This window comes from Spermophilus citellus (assembly GCF_964194105.1).
Source record: "Spermophilus citellus genome assembly, chromosome: 10".
NCBI lineage: Eukaryota > Metazoa > Chordata > Mammalia > Rodentia > Sciuridae > Spermophilus > Spermophilus citellus.
The window spans coordinates 116,491,886-116,514,955 of NC_138197.1; the positions used below are offsets into that span (position 1 = coordinate 116,491,886).

At 32.7% G+C, this 23,070-nt stretch overlaps 1 protein-coding gene across 3 annotated transcripts in view; it reads right to left on the reverse strand.

Moving 5' to 3' along the window:
* The window catches only part of BLTP3B (bridge-like lipid transfer protein family member 3B), a 91,448-nt gene that overhangs the window by 32,448 nt on the left and 35,930 nt on the right, over positions 1-23,070 (reverse strand). For 2 of the 3 annotated variants that reach the window (XM_081311077.1, XM_081311076.1), the window contains 9 exons: positions 20,196-20,385; positions 19,443-19,583; positions 18,131-18,301; positions 15,031-15,211; positions 12,076-12,159; positions 10,154-10,336; positions 9,519-9,637; positions 5,649-5,790; positions 1,718-1,911 (listed from right to left, as the gene is read on the reverse strand). In XM_081311077.1, the coding sequence (XP_081167203.1) occupies positions 1,718-1,911; positions 5,649-5,790; positions 9,519-9,637; positions 10,154-10,336; positions 12,076-12,159; positions 15,031-15,211; positions 18,131-18,301; positions 19,443-19,583; positions 20,196-20,385 (1,405 nt within the window). Of the gene's footprint in view, positions 1-1,717; positions 1,912-4,059; positions 4,181-5,648; positions 5,791-9,518; positions 9,638-10,153; positions 10,337-12,075; positions 12,160-15,030; positions 15,212-18,130; positions 18,302-19,442; positions 19,584-20,195; positions 20,386-23,070 lie in introns of those variants that run through there. The other variant, XM_081311078.1, reaches the window with a different exon arrangement.

The following is a 23,070-nucleotide window of genomic DNA, read 5'->3' on the forward strand; positions in this document are numbered from 1 at the left end:
TGAAAATAAAATAATTAAGAACACAACTTGGACTACAAATTCTTTTTCTGGACATTTTCCCACCCCAAAAAAAGGTCTTTCCTATCTAGATGTTAAACACTAATTCACTACCTTTCACGTATCTTTATAAATTGAGTTAAAAGGTATTTATGTGATTGGCCACTGAGAAGAGACCAACTTTCTTTAAAAAGAAAAAAAACTGTTGTGGGGTTGTGGCTCAGAGGTAGAGCACTTGGCTAGCGCGTTGTGAGGCACTGGGTTTGATCCTCAGTACCACATACAAATAAATAAATAAATAGAGAGAGAGATAGATAAATAAATAGAACAAAGATGTTGTGTCCAACTATAACTAAAACATAAATTTAAAAAAATAAAACATGAGTTAATAATGTATATAGAACATATATTTCACACAAAATAAACCACAAAAATGAAAAAAATACAATTGAATTAAATCATTATTACAAAATGTTTACATGTCCTGAGTATACAGAAAAAGTACCAAATGTGAAAAGGGTATATTTTTCTACTAAGATACTTCAAATACAGATGTTTTGGAAGAGGGCTGAAGAATGAATGAAATGACTATATAGATATCATTAGAATCAATTTTTTGAAAGAAAACTATTAAGAAAATAAACTTAAGAGGACAGGTTAAACTATTTATTAAAATAATTCAAGGGTTAACTAAATCCAGTCTTCAAAATATACCTATCAGAGAGGTAAAAGTGACTTGTTTCAGTACTACTCATACTCATAAAATGTAAAGACATTATATAATTCCGTCTAAAAAATAAAAAATTAAAACCGGGCACAGTGGCACATGCCTGTAATCCTAGCGGCTGAGGAGGCTGAGGCAGGAGGATCAGGAGTTCAAAGCCAGCCTCAGCAAAAGTTGCTAAGCAACTCAGTGAGACCCTGTCTCTAAATAAAATACAAAATAGGGTTGGGGATGTGACTCAGTGGCTGAGTGCCCAAGTTCAATCCCCAGTACCCCCCGAAAAAATTAATAATAATTTAAAGGTCATAAAACATACCCTTATTGGTTAAATTACATAAGATCTTTGAGACAATCTTTTCTACAGTGCAATTGTTAAGTATTATATAATTTTACAGAGCAGAGATTAAAGGTATATAAATTTAGTTTATTAGTAACAGACCTAGAAACTGATAATTTCATCATGTATAAGTCCATTTATTAAACTATAATAGCTGGGATTTTTTTTCTCTCTTTCCTTTAAAACATAAATATTTATACAATTCAGATTTCCAGCTACTTGGCTATTTAAAAATGTTATTTTTTTGGCTATCTTTGGGTATTAATAACAAAATAAATGTGAAAAATAAAAACTCATAATTTAAAAGCTTCATTATATAATTTATATTTCTTAGAAAAAAATTTTATCAGCTCTGAGGTGATAAAAAGTGACTAAATCTTACTTCTAAAAAATAAATAAATAAATAATCTTACTTCTATAACTCACTTTCAAATGGATGGAAATTAGAGAAAGATTTTTAAAATCCCTGAAAAATAACACTAACTTGGGGGGAAAAAAAGCAGTCCTTTAAAACTTCTATGACTGAGAATCAAAATTAAATCTGAAATTTCATAATGTTTATATCTGTACATACATCTTATACCCTGGCAATTATAAAGCTGCCAAATTTTCTTCCATAAAAATGGTTTTGTTCTTACAGTCACTTATTTATATAATACCTTTAGCATTAAGCCATCAACTCGAATATCAACATGTTCATCAGATTTTGAATTGTCATTCAACTTGTAAACTGCCATGAATTGATTAAGACTCTGTTTTAAATCCAACAAAAACTGATTTAACCATAGAATGCTTCTTTCATCCACAGTAAACTGTAATGCATTCAGCTGGCTATAAAGGTTGGGAGATGGAACTGCAAAAAAGAAATAAATAATAATATCTTAGATCATATTAATAGGCAGACAGGTTTAAACATTCCTTAATAAAAGAAAAGGTATTTTAACACACTTTATTTGCTCTTAAAATAAGGCAAGGCATAAAGGAGCATGCCTGTAATACTAGCAGCTGGGGAGGCTAAGGCAGGAAGATCACAAGTTCAAAGCCAGCCTCAGCAACTTAGTGAGGCCCTAAGCAACTTAGGAAGATTCTGTCTCAAAATAAAAAATAAAAATGATGGGAATGTAGCTCAATGGTTACGCGAGCCTGGGTTCAATCCCTGATACCAAAAAAGAAAAAGAAATTGAGATGTTATATAGAAAATTAGGGGAATATGTAAAGGAAATCAAACATAGACAAAAACATGTTTATATGCTTTACTAACTGAAAAAAATACATAACTTAATCTAAAACATTTAAATACCAATACTAACTGACTGAACCACTAGAGCATCCTAAAATTAAATGTACAAATAGGAAATGCTATTTAGATTTCTTTCTCTAAAGTTATATTTACAAAGAAGCAAACTTCTAAAAATATTACCATTTTGATGTAGAATCACATTAAAGCTGTGGTCTTCAATGACATTTCTAGGAGGACTTTACTGTCTGACTCTTAATCCGCACCCTTTCAATCTAATGAACAATTTCCCATGAAAGTGGCAGGTTAGGCAGAACTCCTTGAGAATTGGAAATATGCATGGTTTTATTGCCCATTTTAATCAAGTTTTAGAATAAATTCTTGAGGTTAAGTAAAACTCAGGTTATCTTTTGAGTATTTAAATAAATACAGTCTTTTTCATAGGTCTCCCAAAATAAACTAACATGTACAATTAAAAGATATATCACTTTCTAAAATCTACATCTATTTCTATCATCAAAGCTATTCATTTAGTGTTTCAAAACAGCATGGTGAAGATTGATTGATTAGATATTGATGGACCTTTTTTATTTTATTCATTTATTTATATGTGGTACTGAGAATCAAACCCAGTGCTTCACACATGCTAGGCAAGCGCTCCACCACTGAGCCACAACCCCAGCTAGTGAAGATCTTTTATTCCAAAAATTCTAATATATTTGCTTCTACCAAAGCTGAAAGTATGCATATCTAAAACTTTCAGATCAAATTTATTTAAGGAAAATAAATCCACAGTGTGGGAAACCCGAAGACAAAGAATATTGTAACAATGTCTTACATATGACTATTTTGCTTACATTATTCATTCTCTTTCCTTTACCAAAGATTAATGAATGTCAACTACTTTCTGTGCATTACCCTAAATAGGATACAAAAAGAATATAGCATGATTTGTTTCCTTCAAAAAACCACTCATGGGCTGGAGTTGTAGCTCAGTGGTACAGTGCTTGCCTCGCACCCATGAGGCCCTGGGTTTAATCCTTAGTACCACATAAAAATAAATAAATAAATAAAAATAAAGATATTGTGTCATCTACAACTAATAAAAAATATTTTTTAAAAAGCACTCATACATACAATTTATTACATGAGACAGATATGAGACCCAAAAAAGATATAATTCAAGTCTTTCAAAGATGTACAATGTGATATGGAAATGCTTGTCTTTGGGAGCAGAGAAAGGAAGTAGGGTACTGAAGAGATTGTATCACGTTCTGGAAGGGAAGAAAGGATAGGAAATATCAATGTTCAGATTTTGTGATTGATGATAGTAGCCAAAGAGAATACTAGAGAACTCATACCCAAGGCTATAACAAAGAAACAATGCACAAGGCTGAGGAAGGAACCCACTACACTGAACAGCAGGAAGGGGGGGGGGGGTGTCTTTATAAAACAGATCACTTTGTAGATGAAAACAAATCTTTTTGGATTGGGGGAATCTTCTGCAGTGCTAGAGATCAAATGCAGGGTCTTACACATGCTAGGCAAGGGTTTTACCACTGAGTACATCCCTAGCCGTAGAGATGCATAAAATGAGTTTGTAGAAACCTTGAATATGCTCATGTTATTAAGGGAAAAGGGCAGGATATAAATTAAATATGTAAAAGAAACACATACATTAAAAAGAGAATGAACACTGTACTTATAGGTTGAATTATATTCCCCCTCCCAAATTCCTATGTTGAAGTTCCTGACCCCCAGTACCTGAGAATTAGGGCAAAATGAGTTCACATGGGTAGACCCTAGTCCAACATGACTGATGTCCTTGTAAGAGAAGATATCAGGACAGACACACATTGTGGGAAGTCCATGTGAAGACAGATATCTACAAGCCAAGAAGAGAATCCTCAGAAAAAAATTACCCTTGATCTCTCTGACTTCTATCATCCAGAACGAGAAATTGTTGTGTAAGCCACATACTCTATGGTATTTATTACACAAAGATATGAATATATTTAGGTTTTAGCAGAAGTCTCTAATTATAGGCTTATTTACATCTTTTTATTTTTGACATTTTCCTTTTTAAATGTAATGAGTCTATTCTACTTTCACAATGGTAAAAAATAATATTCTTTTTAAAAAGTTAGATTGCTTAATACTGTTTAAAATAGAGATCAAGTAACTTGAGAATTGCAAACTGACTCCCACATACAGGTGTTCAATATTTATTTTCGTCTATGTTTGAAAATTTCCACGTTAAATTTAAAAAGTTAAACATAACCTAGAAATTTTACTACAAAGTATGTAGGGGCTAGGATTTTAAATGCTAGAAAAGAATTTTGTAATTTTTTTTGTTTTAGAAAACAATGTACAGATTAGAGAATGGAATTATAATTCCTTTGGTACAACCTAACAAAGTAAGTATTTTACTTTTTTTTTTTTCTTGGGTAGTGTTACAGGGATTGAAGCCAGGGGTACTTTATCATTGAGCTATATCCCTAGTTCTTTTCAAATTTTTTTTGAGACAGGGCCTTGAACTTGTGATTCTCTTGCCGATGCCTCCTAAGCTGCTAGGATTATAGGCATGTGCCACTGCACCTGGCTTGGAGTTACACCTTGAAAGAAAAGTCAAAAACCGTTTTTCTCTGATAACACAACTTATTTAATCTTTTTTCAACATGTTTTCTCTATTACTTTCTTAGTTGAAAATAATGGAAAAAGTACAACATAAACAAAGGTAAACTTTCAGTTTGAAGGACTCAAAAGGATGAGACAACAGCATAGAATTTTAATATTCAAAGAACACAAATGTGTAATCATTTTAACTTTAGGAAGTCAAGCTAACTTACAACCAAAATTCAATAATTCAAGGTTTCTAATAAAATGTAAGTACCAAAAGTTACCCCAAAGTATGCATCTGGACATTTTAAAACAGCCAAATAACTGTCTACAGGACAACTTCAATTTTTGATTTTTCAATAAAATGGAGTTTTATATAGCTGACATACAAATAAGAGTTTTCTAAAAGAAAAAAAAATGACCTTATTCTACAAAATAACCTAACATTCATTCACTCTTCAATTAACCAATAGCCCTTAAGCTGAGTCAAACTTCAGGGATAAAAATTAGTCATGAATACCACAAGATTTTTGCAATCAAGGATGCCACAAAAGTAATGAGGGTAAAGTATACACAAACAAATAATAATAACATGAATGTTATGTTATATATTCCAAATGAAAATTAAAAGAGTAAAAAGCAGTTAACTTTTTTCACATTTATAAAAAAAAAAAAATTAGCCAAAAAAACTTACCAGATAATGTTCAAATAATTACAAAATAAGAAATACTTACTTGGAAAATCCTTTCCATCTGGATAGTAATATTCTGTGAATTCTATATACACAGCTGACATTTCTTGTGGAAGATACAGAGATTTTTTATTGCAGGAAATCATACTTTTGGGGGAAGAACGACATTGTTCTGCTGTAGAGACCTGAAAAAAATAATTGTTGTTAAAATCACATTAAATAAAGTCATTTCCAAAGAATTTATGGAACTTGAACATCACTTTCATAGACTTTAAAAGCTACCACCAGTAATTTTTCAATTGGTAAATGCCAATGCAAAATGTATTATTTATTTAACTTCACAGCAAATTATTTTTAAGTAATACCAATTATTAAGAAAACTCTATAATCATTTGGCATCCTTATCAATTACAAAATTGATAAGGATGCCCCTGAGTTCAATCCCCAGAACAAGGGGTGGGAGGGAATTCCTTGTAAAATTATTACTTTGAGCCTTAAGATAGGAGCTAGGAAAATAATAATAATGATATACAATTAGATAATATACGTAAATGGCAGAGTCAGGATGTAGATCCAAGACCTCAAGGTCAGAATGCTTCTGCACTATGTTCGTTCTTTCTTTTTTCTGGTACTGGGGATTGAACTCAGGGGCACTCAACCACTGAGCCACATCCCCAGCCCTGTTTTGTATTTTATTTAGAGAGAGGGTCTCATTGAGTTGCTTAGCTGAGGCTGGCTTTGAATCCTCCTGCCTCAGCCTCCTAAGCCATGGGATTACAGATGTATCCTACCATGCCCAGCCCAGTATTCTTTATAATAGTTTTTCACTATAAATTCTCCATTATTATGAAAAATAATAGAGCCATATAAAGAGTTTCAGTTTATGGTCATGAAAAAATTCTGGAGTTGTACAACAATGTGAATTTATTTAATGATGATTCATTTTAAATTTAAAAATAGATATAATGGTAAATTTTGTTCCTTTTTAACCAAAAGAATTAATTTAAAATAATACAACTATAAACAGTTCTATCAAATAGTTTGATCTCTTAAATTATGTTCTTAAAGGACTGTTATAGTTTGGGCTCCCAAGGCTTATGCGTTAAAGACTTGGTCATCAGCTGATGGTTTTGTCTATCTCTATCTGTATCTCTCAATGTGCTGGTTACATTTTTTTCATTCTCCCCAAAGAGCTAATTTTTAATTACATCAAAAAATGCAGATGGGTGTGGTGGCACATGTCTTTAATATTGGCCTCAGGAAACTAAGGTAGGAAGGTTGCAAATTCAAGGCCTGCCATAAAATTAAAAAGTAAAAATATGGGCTGGGTGTAGCTCAGTGTTAGAGTAACCCCTGGGTTCAATCCTCAGAAAATGTATATGTTAATTTCCCCAAAGTTCAATCAACAGAGTTTTACTGATTTATTTATTTACTTATGTGGGCTTTGTTGGCACAGAAAGTGGTGCACCTTGTCATTCAACAAATGTGTACATTCCTTATATGAAGTGGAATACTTTTTCCATGGATAATGTTTCTGCTTGCAATAATCTTTTGTTTACATACTTTATGAATAATTCTATAATTCAAGACTTTCTCTGCATAAATAGAAACAAATCCTTCTCGATTATGTGTCAACTTTTTTTGGGGAGGTTGGGTCATGTGGTACCAGGGATTGAACACAGGGGTGATCTAACACTGAACTCATCCCCAGCCCTTTTTATTTTATTTTCAGACAGCATCTGGCTAAATTGCTCAGGCTGGCCTTGAACTGACAATCCTCTTATCTCAGCCTCTCAGGTCACTGAGATTATAGGTATGTGCTTGCTACTAGACCCAGCTCAACTTACTTTAATAAAGAATAGCTTATTCTTCTTTCCTCTAATGTTTAAAAGTTATTTACTTTCTACTACTAACTTGGTTTGTTTTGGCTATGTTTGTGTTGGGGTTTCCTTCTCTTTTAATCATTTGAGATTATGGGTAGTTCCTCTCCCTCACTTTCCAATGGATTCACTTAAATCTTAAAATTTAAGTCTACTTTTAATAAACAGCATTATATAATAAGAATATTTTTAAAAAGCATAAATTGCAAAATGAGAAAATAACTGTTAATGAGGATTTCTCAAATGGCATTACTGACATACTGGAGCCAGATCAATTTTAGCACCACTGGTCTTCGACCACTAGATGTCAGCAGCATTCCTTTACAATTGTGACAATCAAAAGCACCTTCAAAAACTGCCGAAGTGACCTAGGGGACAAAAACTGGCTCAGATTGAGAACCAATGAGTTTACAAATGAAAACTTTTCAGACAAAGCAATAGGCTCTTCAATATAAACCAGAATACAAATGATTGCACAAATATAAAATCTCTCAAGCTGTTTCTAAAAAATAGGAAACATATTCTACTTTGTTGTTTTCAAGGATTGTGATATTAGACCAAACTGTGATTATAACCTGAATAAAACTTGTCAATATAAATGTGACAGGGTTATTAGCTATAAAATTCTTTTTAGGGTTGGGGTTGTAGCTCAGTGGTTGAGCACTTGTCTCGCATGCATGAGGCACTGGATTCGATCCTCAGCACCACATAAAAAAATAAATATTTAAAAAAAAAAACTAAATAAAATAAAGGTATTTGTCCATCTACAACTAAAAATATTTTTTAGGGGCCAGGATTGTGGCTCAGTAGTAAACTGCTAGCCTAGCACATGTGAGGCTCTGGGTTTGATCCTCAGCACCACATAAAAATGAAATAAAGGTTATTGTGTACACCTATAACTAAAACAAATATTTTCATACTATGGCCAATACTTAATAGTCCAATAAAGTGAAAAGGGCATTTTAATTTCTACCACAAAGATCACTGTGTATTAAGAAATTTGACCTCTAACTGGGGATGGTGGTATACACCTGTAATCCCAGCAATTTAGGAGGCTGAGGCAGGAGGACTGCAAATTCAAAGACAGCCTCAGCAACTTAGTGAGGCCCTAAGCAACTTAGTGAGACCCTGTCCCATAATAAAACATAAAAAGGAACTCAGAAGTTGAACACCCCTGGGTTCAATCCCTAGTACCAAAAACAAAAAAGCAAAAAATAAAACAAGGAAATTCGACCTCCAAAGAGAGTCTGGCCTTTGTCCTTGCTCCTAAAATATAACAAGAAATATAATTTCCTATTCCCGGTGGGCAACTAACAGTTCATGCAAAGAAGATGACCACACTTGATAGCAATTACTTGTGTTTAGAGGAGAGGCGGCTATGGGTGATCTGCTATTAGTCCATTTTATGAGTGGGTTTGACTACATGGGCAATACTTCATGTATTTTATTACACAACTGTACTGGGAAGCTAATACATTCTTAGGACAAGCACGTTTCAAATTTAGAAGTCTTCCAGGCTGCCCTAAGCATCTTTTCCTATGGTTAGTTTTAATTTATATTCTTTCTATATGATAAGCATAATAGATCACAGTGAGGTTTTTTGAGTCTTTTTAATCAATTGTTGAACCTGAGGGTAGTTTCAGGAAATGCCCAAACTTGGTATCAAAGTCTTGAGCAGCACTGGCAGTTTCAAGTACTTAACTTCACAGTTTGGCTAATTATAGATAACTATATAAATTAAAATTAATAAATTGATATTTTCTATACCATCTAATTTGGCCATTTCACAAAACTGGCCAAGATGTTTTTTTAATATTTTTTTTTTAGTTGTTGATAGACCTTTATTTTATTTATATGTGGTGCTGAGAATCGAACCCAGTGCCTCACACTTGCCAGGCAAGTACACTCCCACTGAGCCATAGCCCCAGCCCCCAAGATGTTTTTAAATAAAATACTGGCATTAGTTATTAGAGTTCATTATGTGAATATTGTAAGTGTCTATGAAAAGACCTAAGTTAAAAAGTAAAACATACCTGGTATATATTGAAATCTGCAAGTCTTACCACAACAGAACTTGACATAAGTTTAGCTTTTGAGTGTTGAGATAATACTGATGATGTTCTAGAAGTCCCTTTCAGTGTGGACTCCTTCTCTGTAAGAATCAAAAACTCCTTTTAAATTATTTAATAAATTATTTTTAACAGTATTCTTCTATTAGTAAGACAGCTACTAGAAGTGTAAGTGAATAGTAATTTCTCAAACAAGAAAATATATGTGGAAATACTTTACAAATCATGAAGTAACAAAGATATGTAGGTTTCTGTGTTAAACATTCATTTTCAAACAGGAATCATATTTATATTACATTTAAGTCACTCTTCTACAATATTAAAAATGAGAGATCTACCAGGCATTTAAGTGTTTAAAAAATTCTATCTGGGTATTACTTTTATTTTTATATTATCCGTTTCTTATTCTTACAAGTGCTTTGGTTCACAAGCCTATGTTGATTTCAATGAAGGATGAACAATTTTTAAATATTAATTAGAAATAATACTTATTTACAGAAAATATTATGTACACACTAATTTCCCCAAACACACACATACACACACAAACACACACACACAATTAGGGAGATGCTATAATGTTGTTATAGGTAAAATACCTGTTTGTGTGTGCTGGGGAGAGGCATGTGTTGGGGATTTAGGAGGTGAACCTACATTATGATCTTTCACAGCCTGTATAAGCATTTCAACGTTGCACTCAAATTCATGTAACAACTCATTGGCCCATCCAGTTTTTGTTTTGGTTGCATCACTAAAATACATCCAATGATTACAACTATCTCCTGTAAAATGAAAAACAAATATTTCACAATGCATAATTTTCATTTATTCTACAACAGCCTCTTCCCAATGAAATTTAGTCATTTTCTCAAGGGAATCTTTATTCTCCATCCAAATTTACAGACTTTACCTGCTACTTCTCTAAAAAGAAAGATATTTAGAATAGAGGGAAAGAGTGTTAAAAGTAAATGATCTGGAGGGATTTCTATCTAGAACCCATTCTTAGTAGAAGAGCACTCAAAAAAGTTTCAATTCAAAGTCACAGGATTGGTCAATTTTCAGTAGATGCTCAATATTCTGGCAAATCTCCACTGAGCAGAATCCCAGAAAAATGCTATGAAAAATAATTTCAGCCAGGCACAGTGGCACATGCCTATAACCCCAGCAGCTCAGGAGGCTGAGGCAGGAGTATAACAGTTCAAAGCCAGCCTCAGCAACTTAGAGAGGTCCTAAACAACTTAGTAAGACCCTGCCTCAAAATTTAAAAAAAGAAAAAATTTAAAAAGGGCTGATGATATGGCTCAGTGGTTAAGTGCCCCTAGGTTCAATCCCTGGTACTAAAAAATAAAATTAAATTAAATATAAATAATTTTAAATATTTGTTAAGTGACTAACAATAATCAGTAAAATCAATAAGCTAATGATTGTTTAGAAATTAACAGAATTTCATGTTAAAAAATGAATAGAATTTCTCACCATGGACATCAGTCATAACGATATATATGTTTTTGGAAGGAAATTACAAACCCAAGACTATTGGGTTGTGATACAGAAAGTAAGAAAATAATATGCACATATAAAGAGTAAGAAAATCTACTCTGGCTAAAAGTTTTATCTTCCAAAATGTGAACAATTTCTACAGTTAAAAGACTTTAGGTGATGATAGTAAGTAACTTACTTACTAGAATAGGATATAAGACAAAGCCCTTCAAAAGAATATCAAAACAAATAACAGAACATTTAAATTCTGTCAGGAACTGATACAGAAATAATAAACACTGGTAGGTAGAAATATGAATATTAAATTTTACTGTATTTTTTAAATTCTGGAAAATTCATTATAAATTTTTTATTTATGTAAATTATAAAGCCAAAAAAGCTACATACTATCAAAAGACAGAAGTAGGTGCTAAGTTATATTACTTAATCTGGCTATAAATTATAAATAACCATACTGGTTTTAATTTTATATTATTTGAGAGAAAAGAACCTATCAACATTTGATTAAGAAGCCTATTAAATCTCATTTATTGATGAAATTTAGAAAATATAGAAAAGTAAAATCAAGTACCTAAAGTCCTACATATAACATAAATATAGTTTTTAAAAATTCAAGGGGTAGGCATGTAGCTCAGTTGTAAAGTGCTTGCCTTAGCATGCATGAGGTCTTGGACTATATCCCTAGCAAGGGGGAAAAAATTCAAAATATTGATTAGTTACTTGCTTTTGTTACAACTAATAAAGTAACACAAATACATATCTGCTGTATTCTGACAAACTGTCAATTTCTAACAATTATACTTTACAATAATCTATATGAACTTCAATAGAAAATATATGAATATATTCTATGACAACTATTTTTTTTTGGTAAAATACTGCTAGGAGAAAAATAGTAAAGGTCTCTTGATCTCTTTTCTCCTTAAGAAATTAAGACCCCCCAAAAAAAATTTTTCTAAATTAATTAGCCATGTATATTTAAAGCAAGATTTACATATTTTAAAGAAATTATTATACACACCTGCTTTATGATATGGATAATAATCTATGGTTAGCTGGGTAAAAGAGAGTTGCATAGCACCTCCAGTAATACGTCTGTTAGACTCTGTGAGAATAAAAAGACAAAATTGAGAGAAAGAAATATTAATCAAATAAAGGAAAAAATTAAACATATAAAATCTATATCATAATTAGATTTCATGAAGTAAAATCCATTTCTCTTTTACCATGGCTAACACATTACAAATTTTAGAAAATGCAATCCAATCTACTAAGTGTTCACTGAATCCCTACTATTTGCTAAGTGCTGGCCTAAAAAGGATAAAAGAATAGTAACTAAACCTCCTAAGTGCTTATAGGTACTAGGAGCAGAACTCCCTAACCATATGCAAGGCACTGTTTTCAATTCTTTAGGTATACTTATTCATTTCATTTTCATAACAACCCCATGAGAGAGATACCATTATTATGCTCATTTTCTAGATAAGGAAACTAAAGAACAAGGGGGATTATGAAGCCAGAATTAAAGACAGGCAGATAGGCAAGGGTGGGTCAAATCCAGAAAATGGAGGCCACTGTGAGTCCAGTTTGGGCCCAGTAAGTTGAAAACCACCCCTTGTGGGATTTAAATGTTAATTCCTTCAGAGCCCTTCCTCCACCCTTATCAAGATAACCTGACCTTGTTCCAACCTGTTGCTAAGGTAACTTGTCCCAGGAATTGTCCCTCCCTACAGGGAGTTAGAGTTATAAAAGTTATTAATTAATATGTCCTTGATTGCCTTCCCCCGTCCATCTGTACCTTTTGGCCATCCCACAAGAGCATCTCCTGGGTCTATTCACATACACAGAAAGGAGGGAGATAATGGGGAAGAGAGCAGGAAAACAAAACAAATCTAGAATGTATAAAAGAGGCAGAATACTCTCACTTCTTGGGACACCAGGATACCAGCTATGAGCCCCTTCTCCCTTCCAGGAGAAGTCTATATTACCTTTTTAAAATAAACCCTGCCAGGGGCAGTGGCACATGCCTATAATCCCAGCAACTCGCCTGTATTCCCAGCAGCTCAGGAGGCTGAGGCAGTAGGATGAAGAGTTCAGAGCCAGCCTCAGCAAACGCGCTGAGAAACTCAGTGAGACCCTGTCTCTAAATAAAATACAAAATAGGACTGGGATGTGGTTCAGTGGTCAAGTGCCCCTGAATTCAATACCCAATACCCAAAAATAAAATAAAATAAACCCTGCTTTTATGCTTTGCCTCAGTGTGCTTCTCTAATGTTATACTTCAACATGTGAGGAAGCAGGACTTCTAATTGGCTATATCAATAATAGGCCAAGATTACAAAACTAGCTAAGGAAAGAGCTGGGATTTGAACCCAGGAAATATTAATCACTTCATCACACCATTTTACCTATTACCAAAGAGAAAACTGAGTCAATCAGATTAGGTAAATTATCTAAAGTAACATAGCTAGAGTATGATCAAAAGTAGATCATTAATTGGTATAATTCCAAAATAAAAATTAAATTTGGATCCAGACATGGTGGTGCACATCTGTAATCCTAGCTACTTGAGGGCTGAGGCAGAAGGATCTCAAATTCCAGACCAGCCTGGGCAATTTGGGGAGATACTATTTCAAAATAAAAATAAGAAAGGCTGGAGCTACAGCTTGATGGTAGAAATCTTGCCTCAAACATTTGAGGCCCTGGGTTCAATACCCAGCACCAAAGGAAAAAAAGTCAAATTTTAAAACAGCATGGGCAAATCAACTAGTAGTAAAGAAAATACAAGCTAAAATATAGCTATTTATACACTCTTAAAATCTGTTAACTCCAATCTCTCAATTAGTAGAATTTTTAATGTAGATTGACAATCCCTCACCTAAAATCTATGGAACTAGAAGTTTCAGAATTCAGAAATTTTTAGATTTTATGAAAATAATATAGAATAAACAAAGTGTATCATATAATACTCCCAGTAGTTTCTGAGGCAGTACTAAGCAATAACAAATAGTAATTCTACAGCATAACTTTTAAATATTTCCACTACATGGGTAAAATTAAGATAAAAAAATAACATGTTGGTTAGGTCAGGTTTTGTCACATTTCAGAACCTTTTGAATAGCTAATAGCAGAAGTGACTACAGACTTGTACAGTGCAAGAGATACGTTGCAGTGGGGTTTTCCCCCTAAATAAAATCATTCAGCTATGAGGGAATAATAAAGAGTAAGGAATGTAAAAGTGTTTAGAAAATATTTTCTGAAAAAGAAAGAAAACCTTTTTTGAAAAAAAAATTCTAGTTATGCATAAACACAATATCTTTATTTTGTTTACTTATTTTTACATGGTGCTGAGGATTGGACCCAGTGCAAGCGTTCTGCCACTGAGCCACAGCCCCAGCCCAAGAAAGAAAATATTTTCTAAGAAAAAAATGCTTAGTACTTTACTTTGACTACCTCATTTTGTTACTTTGGTTTGCTTTAACTCTTCTAGATTTTCCTTTCAAATCACTAAAGCAGAAGATGACTACCTATAAGCCAAATGCTACAAAAGTAGAAAAGGAAAAGACAAGTCCCTCTGAAAATCTTACTTTAGCTTTGTCCCTCCATCCTTTTATCTGATAGCCAATTCCTGGCTGCCTTGTCTGATGAACAAAGAGTACTACTGTTAGGTATCCAAGGTTTTCACTTTCTTAGCTTTAAAACATCCAAAGCAATAGTTTTCTTGGATATAGATTCTGATTCAGATCTGAGGCACATGAGTCAAATATCTGTATTTTTAAAAGATCTTCAGCTTGATTCTAATGTTCACCAAAGTCTGAGAAACACTGTGCTTGAAGTAAGCCCACCTGCTGAACTCCCTGAACACTAGTGGGCATCTGATAGTGAAACAGGAAGGTCCAGCATTTCTGTTAAAAAATCAGTTTTGTAGACAATTTTATAAAAGTCAAAACCATCTGAAATAAGCAGATTTTATTACCTTTTTCTTTCGAATGAATATCATCACATATGTGTAGATCTAGGTGAGAAATCACTAAATGATGGGAAGTTTCTTTAACATCAAAGTCATTGAACAGTTTAACAATTGCATCATTTAGATCAGGCACATTTGATGTCTGTGGTGTCTTTACTTGCTGGGTAGATGGGGTTACTGTAGAGCTCTAAAAAAAAGATTCAAAACTACATCATCACCAAATAACATATGTGAACTTGCACAAATAATCAAACCTAAGTATTTTCAGTAATGAAGACATGAAAAATAACAATATATTTTCTTTTGCATCCATAATTCAGTTTTCCTAAAATATTTTCTGAATTATATAAAACTAAAAATTTAAACACTGGAGAACTATACGCAATTTGAGAATGAACCCAATATTTAAGTAAATATTTGAATTATTATAGCTAGATATTTATGGCCCTCATTTTAGAAAATAGTAACTATTAAAAGAAGTGAATTTGGGCAGGGGATGTGGCTCAAGTGGTAGCACGCTCGCCTGGCATGCGTGCGGCCCGGGTTCAATCCTCAGTACCACATACAAACAAAGATGTTGTGTCCGCCGAAAACTAAAAAATAAATATTAAAATTCATTCTCTCTCTCTCTCTCAAAAAAAAAATTCCTTTGGCTCCTAGATGCCTCTAGGAAAATGTTCAAATTCCTCAACATACATATATAGTAGGAAAATTTTCTATGCTACAGGCCAATGGTCCGTTCATCAAATTTTTAAAATCAGGTTCACCTGGAAAATTCCTAAGTGAACCACTGGATATATATTATATATTTGGTATGGTGATATAAAGTTCAGCATCAATTCTATATCTACTTATATGTTCTTATATCTATAAACTCACATAAGTAGGTAAACTAGAATGAAAGGAATTTGGGGTGCTGGGTCTATAGCTCATTGGTAGAGTGCCCGCCTCGCATGTGTGAGGCACTGGGCTCGATCCTCAGCACCACATAAAAATAAATAAAGATACTATGTCCAAGTACAACTAAAATATATTTGAAAAGAAAAAAAAAAAGAAAGGAATTTTGTTTTAGCATTGTGACTAGAGTATTTAAACAATTTTGAGGGGCTGGGGAATGTGGCTCAAGCGGTAGCGTGCTCGCCTGGCATGCATGCGGCCCGGGTTCGATCCTCAGCACCACATACAAACAAAGATGTTGTGTCCGCCGAAAACTAAAAAAAATAAATATTAAAATATTCTCTCTCTCTCTCTCTCTCTCTCTCTCTCTCTCTCAAAAAAAATAAATAAACAATTTTGAGTTAGGTACCAAATGTGAGCTATCCCATAAAGTTATTTCTATAGTCTAATAGCTGAAAATTATTAGATCCTCCTTCCAATTGCTCAAAACAAACAAACAAACAAAAAAAAAACCACAAATCACTTTATTTGTTACACTGTCATTAGAATCATAAGCAGCATTTCAAAATGCCTATCTTTCTTGTTCCCAGAGGGTTTTTTTTCCCCCTTCCTTCCTAGAATAATCCATCTTAGACTGAGGCTGAGTAGAAAGAATACCTTTCCTTTGTAAAGTAGGATGACAGCAATTATGGAAAGGGAGAATCAGTTTGACATGTAAAAATAAGTATTTCGCAGCCAGGTCAAATATTTTTAAAAGTACATACTTACGTGGAAAGTATGAAACTCAATTTCCTTAAAACATAAAACTTGGAAAGTTGTTAATATATCCTCAGAGGCATGTATACCTCACTCCAAAAATACTGCTCTGGCAATAACAAACTCCTCATCTGATCAGAAAATCCCATGTTCTTTAATAATACCATACTTTTATAGATTCTACAGTCTCTTCTGAAATACCTTTCTTTACTGTTGCAATCTCATTAATCTCTTTGTAAAACTTTTCCAAAAATCAAACAGTTAATTAAAACTTTCTCTATTCTTCTATGCCTTCCCTCCTTATTTCTGCACCTGGACATTTATGTTAAATTACAATATTTGTTTATATGTCATTCCCTCATTATATTTTGAGGTCTTTGAGAGCAGAGGCAGACACTATTTACTTTCACATTGCAATGTTTACCTCTCTGTACCTTATGACATACCAGGCAGGCAGCAAACAACACCAATTTGATAGTCCACGAAAGCCTAAATTATATGCTATTCTCTTATACCAAGCCAGGTCAACAAAAGGTCACATAACTAAGATCTATCACTCTGTTTCCCAAAAGTAGTGTCATAGATGTATGATTTTATAATATTTTACATATTTTTACTAAGAGTAGATATAAAAATTCATTTGTGCTTTTAATAAAATTATCAAAGACACTACCCAATGGAGTTTTCCATGTCCCTTCCTTCTACAAAGATCTCCATGTATTAGCACAAATTTAATACAAGGAAAGTCTAGAAAACATTTTTCTCTTTACACAAACCAATAATACTTATAATTTTTAAGAAAATGATATTTAAATAAATCGTTGGGGATTTTGTTTTGCTTTGGCAGTACTGGAAACTGGACTCAGGGACACTCTAACACTAAATTACATCTCCAGTCCTTTTTATTTTTTTATTTTGAAACAGGTGCTCTCTAAGTTATTGAGGCAGGCCTCATCAGCCTCCCAAGTAGCTGGGATTATAGGAGTGTGCTTATTTCCTAGTTTTTTGCTCCCAGCTGTTAGAAACCTCTAACAGAAGTTTGTTTTCAACTTCAGCAATTCCCCATAGTTAGTTCTCTGTGGAATCAATTCTCCCATACCCTCTCTTGTTTATAATTATCTAAGTTTTATTCCATCATCTTCTGTTACTTTAGAAGTTTTAAAACTGTATTTTAATTTCCTGAAAAGTGATATACACCAAACACTTTTATGTCATCAATAACTCCAGTGCTCAATACAGAGCTCCAAACAAATAAGCATAATATACAGAATAGTAATATTTACTGTTATCATATAGATAGGTATATAAAATTATTGTAAGATATCTGAATAAAGAAGATTCTTGGTCTCAAGCTTACAATCCATTTCCTATAAAGAAAACAGCAACTAATCATTCTGATATTTTAAACTATTTATATGTAAAGTAAGTCTTTTCTTGTTAATTTATAGCATACCTGGGTAGGTTCAGGAGCCATACTCTTCCTTTGTTCTGTTGATTTTTCTATTGCTTCACTTAGAGATTTTGCATATTGTACCATAGCCTTCAACTGGGAATCCGTCAAAACCCATAATAAATCATCCAGTATTAGAACTAACTTTGTTGCTATGACATTACAGTCCTTTAACTGTCAGAAAAAAAGATTTATAAAATTAAGCCAAGAATAAAACGTACAATACACTTACAGTTTTTTTAAAAAGCTAAGTTTTTTAATTGAATTAAATATAGATATGAATACTTCTTTCATTTAACAAATATTTACTGAGTTCCTATAATATAGAAGGAATATCTCCTAGTGCCAGAGCTAACAGTGGTAACAAAAGACTAACAAATTCCTGTACCTTAACAATACAAGTTCTATAGCACTTACATAAACACATTTATAATTAATAAATCACCCAATTACCTGTATTAAATCAACTAATTCTGGTAGAGAAAGGAGCATTAAAATAAATTAAAAACTAAAGTGCTAGTTTATCCACATTTCACATTTCTGAATATATATGTTAAACCCTATACATTGAGAAATGTTGTCAATTTAATATAATTATTTGTATCTACTCACCCAAAGCCTATATTGTTGAGTCTGTAATTACTGAGCCACGATTAAAAAACGTCATTACTTCCCCATTAAATTTCACCAAAAACCAGAGAGGATTCACAACTTTAATATCCTTAAGTAACTATCTGCCCCCATTTAAGTAAATTACCAGTTAAAATTAAAAAGTTTTGGCTACTAATAAGGGTTTTGTTGTGCATCTATTGCTGAGCAGGATTCAATAAAAACAAAAGTAAAATTACTTTCTTTTCTTTTTTTATTGTGTGGTTGTTTTCTTTTATGTTTTCATTTTTGCAGAGCTAGGGATTGAACCCAGGTACTTGCATATATGCTTGGCAAGTACTTTACCCACCAAGGTAAACCTCCAGCCCAAGAAATGAAATTATAAGGCAGCAAATGTTCAATAAACATGCAGCAACTAAGAAATTTATTCAATTTATCAAAAATAAAATCTTTAAAATTTAAATATTAAGTCTAAAATATGGAGAAATGTTATGATTACACCGACTTTCCACAAATACTGCTTGAGAAATTATATCACCTTTTATTTTGCATTGACTTAATATGCTGTTTATAGTATGCCAATAATCTACCTAAGAAGTTATTTAAAATTTCCTGTCAATATTAATAGTTAACAAATGAACAAGGCTCCGGATTTGATCCTCAGCAACACACACACACACACACACACGTAATCTGGTTGACTTACTCTTCTTTTAAGAGTGACTCTGATTTTTGATTGATTGGTTATTAATCGAACAGGTGCACACATAATTTCAAGATGTGAACTTTGAGTAGCATCTGCCTCTATTCGAATCATCTGCCAATTTATTTCTTTAAATGTCAAAACCTAAGGAGAACAAAGAGATTAGCTTCGCATATTCATGTAAAGAAAATGAGAAAAATGCAGATTTATAAAAATAAAATGTTATCTTCTCAACTAATTTTCATGACATTCTAGAAATATTTATCATGCTGTTTTTATTTTTTAATTGTACATGTCCATAAAATTCAGTAACACACCTTAAAACTGTCAATACTTTTAATCTAAGAAACTTAACAGAATACAAAAAGCTCTTGAATCATGTGACCAAAAAGCATTCCAATAATACATTTTAATTTTATAAATTTAAAATTCAATTAAGCAGCTGAAAAGTTAATATAGGGCTTGTTAGTTCTTTTTTCTTCTGTTATCTACTCTTTTAGGTATACATGACAGTAGAGTATATTTTGACATTAAAAGGGCTCATTAATCCTGTGAGGTGACTTATCGTAGTCAAATATTAAAATGTCCATAGTTTATAATTAAAGGATTAAGAATAACAGAAAAAGTAGAAATACTTAAAAAGGCAAAAAGAGAAAACCCTGATACCAGGCAAATATGGCAAACATGAGCAAACATGAGATATATTTAAAATTTATCACTAAAACATTTTTATAAAAGAGAAAGAAAAAAATTCACCTCTCCTCTCTGTGGATCTTGAATACGAGTAAATCTCAAATCTCCATGCTCCCAGTTTGCATTTACACTATAGATCCTTAGCTGAGAAAGTTCAAATGATGCATTGAAGGCCTTTGCTCCAATTCGGATGACAATAGAATTTACAGAAACAGTAATTCCCTCAACAACTTTTTCAGCAAAACCATACTCACTAGAAAAACAAAGCAAAAAAAAAAAAAAAAAATACAATGCACTAAAGCCATACACAAAGTATTCTCATACAAGTACATATTTAAAATAACTATTTTATGACAGATATGTTTATCAATAAAAAAGTATGATTCTTTTCAATGACACCCAAAATTTAAGACATGATGAATTACCTGGTTTTCATAAATCATATTAACCCCAAATCAAATACTCAAAAACCAAGCTACACAAAAAGTATTGTTTTACAATTTTGCTGAAGTCATTCAGTACTTGATGGACTCAAATTGGAAAATTGTCCATTACAGTTGTCTCTCTTTTTTTTCATTTTAGCACCCACAGTCTTTCATAATGTCCAATGTTCCAAAAAGAAAAGGCATTTTTTTTGAGATGAGAAATATAAACACACTTGTCATTGATAGTGGTCATAAATCTGGAGTAAGATGTTCAATTCCTCAATAGTTATCATGTTTCTTTAAGCATATATTAATTGATAATAATATTTATGATTCATAGGCATCCAGTCTCCATGACTGGTGGTTGTCAAAGATTAATCCCTTCAATTCCTTGCCATAGAGGCTGAGTTGCTTCATAAAAGCTTATATATTGAGCACTGAGAAAGTTCAATAGCATTATGATAGTAACTTACCCCCAAAAGTGTCATATCCTCAATATTTCCTACTCTCCTTTGTCATTGCAAGTTTTTCAAGGGAAAAGATTTACACGTGGTCATGACAGTTCCCTCTTGGGAAAAGGAATCACTGGTAAGTATCTTAGAGGCTGCAGAGCACAAGACATGTTTAAATGTATTCTCTTGTTTCTTAAACTGTCCTTACAGTATTGGTTTTATTTTGCTCTTTGTTTTGTTTTTCAAATGAATATTTTATGAATGTCTCGTGCCTTTTGGCGCATACTCAATAATGTGTGCATGGTAAGACTCACAGAGCAGAGAAGTGTTATTTTTTTATTTTGTTAGACTGTGTCACTAGGGTGACGCAAATTCACAATTTTTCTTTCTTCCTTTCTTTCTGTCCCTTTAGTCATTTCCTCCTGGTTTCCTTCCTCCCACAAGCCAGTCTTCCTAGAAAGGAATATTCTAGACTTCTGAGGGTTGGGGATTACAACTCAGTGGAAGGATGCTTGTCTAGCATGCTTGAAGCCCTGGGTTCAATCCCACACATTACCAAAATAAATGAATAAATGAATATAAAAAAGAAAGTTTAAGGGGCTGGGGATGTGGCTCTAGTGGTAGTGTGCTCGCCTGGCATGTATGAGGCACTGGGTTCAATCCTCAGCACCACAAAAAAATATAATAAAGATACTATGTCCACCTAAAACTACAAAATAAATATTAAAAAATAAAAAAGAAAGTTTAAAAAAATGACTTACATTATTCTATCATTCATTTTTTGTTTAAAAAAACAAATTTGACTTGTTAAAATAATAATCTAGACTAGCTACAGTTAAGCTATAAAAATGTTCTCAAAATGTCAAATATTTTAAAAATTGAAAGGTACTCGAAATTACTTTATTAATAATCAATATTCATACCTATTTAATCTCAAAAAGTTTTGGTCAATTAGCATCTATAAGTAAGAGCTAAATTCTTAACATGAAGGCTACTAAGTTTAACAGAAATATGATCAGAAAAAAAATTTGTATTTTCTAGTTCAATTCAACAAATATTTATTTGTCTCATGTAAATGATCCTGAGACATAAAGAAAACCAAAATTCAGCTGTAGCATTACAGGGATCACAAGTTAATAGAGAGGAGAAAACATATATACTAGTTTCTGATAGTCTGCAATCAAGAGTTTTTAAAAAGTAATCATCAGAATACTTGTTGGGAGAGAGATTACTTACATAACTAGGGAGAAGAACCATTTTTCCATAGGAAGAAATGCGACAGAAGGGAAATCTTAGAATAGAGAAAAGCATGAGCAAAGACACAGAGAAGTAAGGCAGTAAAGCTCAGATTTCAAGAACGTAATTAGTACAGCATAACTGCGACCCAGACTATGAATGCATTTTGGCAGAAGGGGTGGTAGAAATTTGCCCAATTAGCAGCTTATTTCATCAATATGCCCATCATTTATAATTTTATATCTCTATCCAGATCTCTTACTATGACTTCAGTAAAATTCAAATTGTCCATCAAACTTCTCCACCTGGCTGTCTCACACACATTACAAACACAACATATCTAAAAGAGGGCCAATCATCCAAAACCCTCCCCATATCTGCTACTGCTCTTCTTCTTGACTTGCTATCTTAATGAATAAGTAGATTACTTTTCAAGCCTCAGGGGACTTTTTTTCCTTTTCCTTTTTATTTTTGAAACAGGTGTTTGCTATGTTGCCCAGCCTAGTCTCAAACTTTCGGACACAGGTGATTCTCCTGTCTCAGTCTCCCAAGTAGCTAGAACTACAGGCATACACCACCATACCCAGTTAGATAACACATCTTTTAAATAACGTAACACTTTTGGGGCTGGGGGTGTAGCTCAGCAGCAGAGCACTTGCCTAGCGTGCGTGAGGCACTGGGTTTAATCCTCAGCACCACATAAAAATAAATAAATAAAAATAAAGATGTGTGTCTATCTACAACTAAAAAAAAAATTTAAATAGAACTATCACAGAATTACTGATAATAGTAGTAGGTTATCATTAATAAATATTGAGGCTCTGA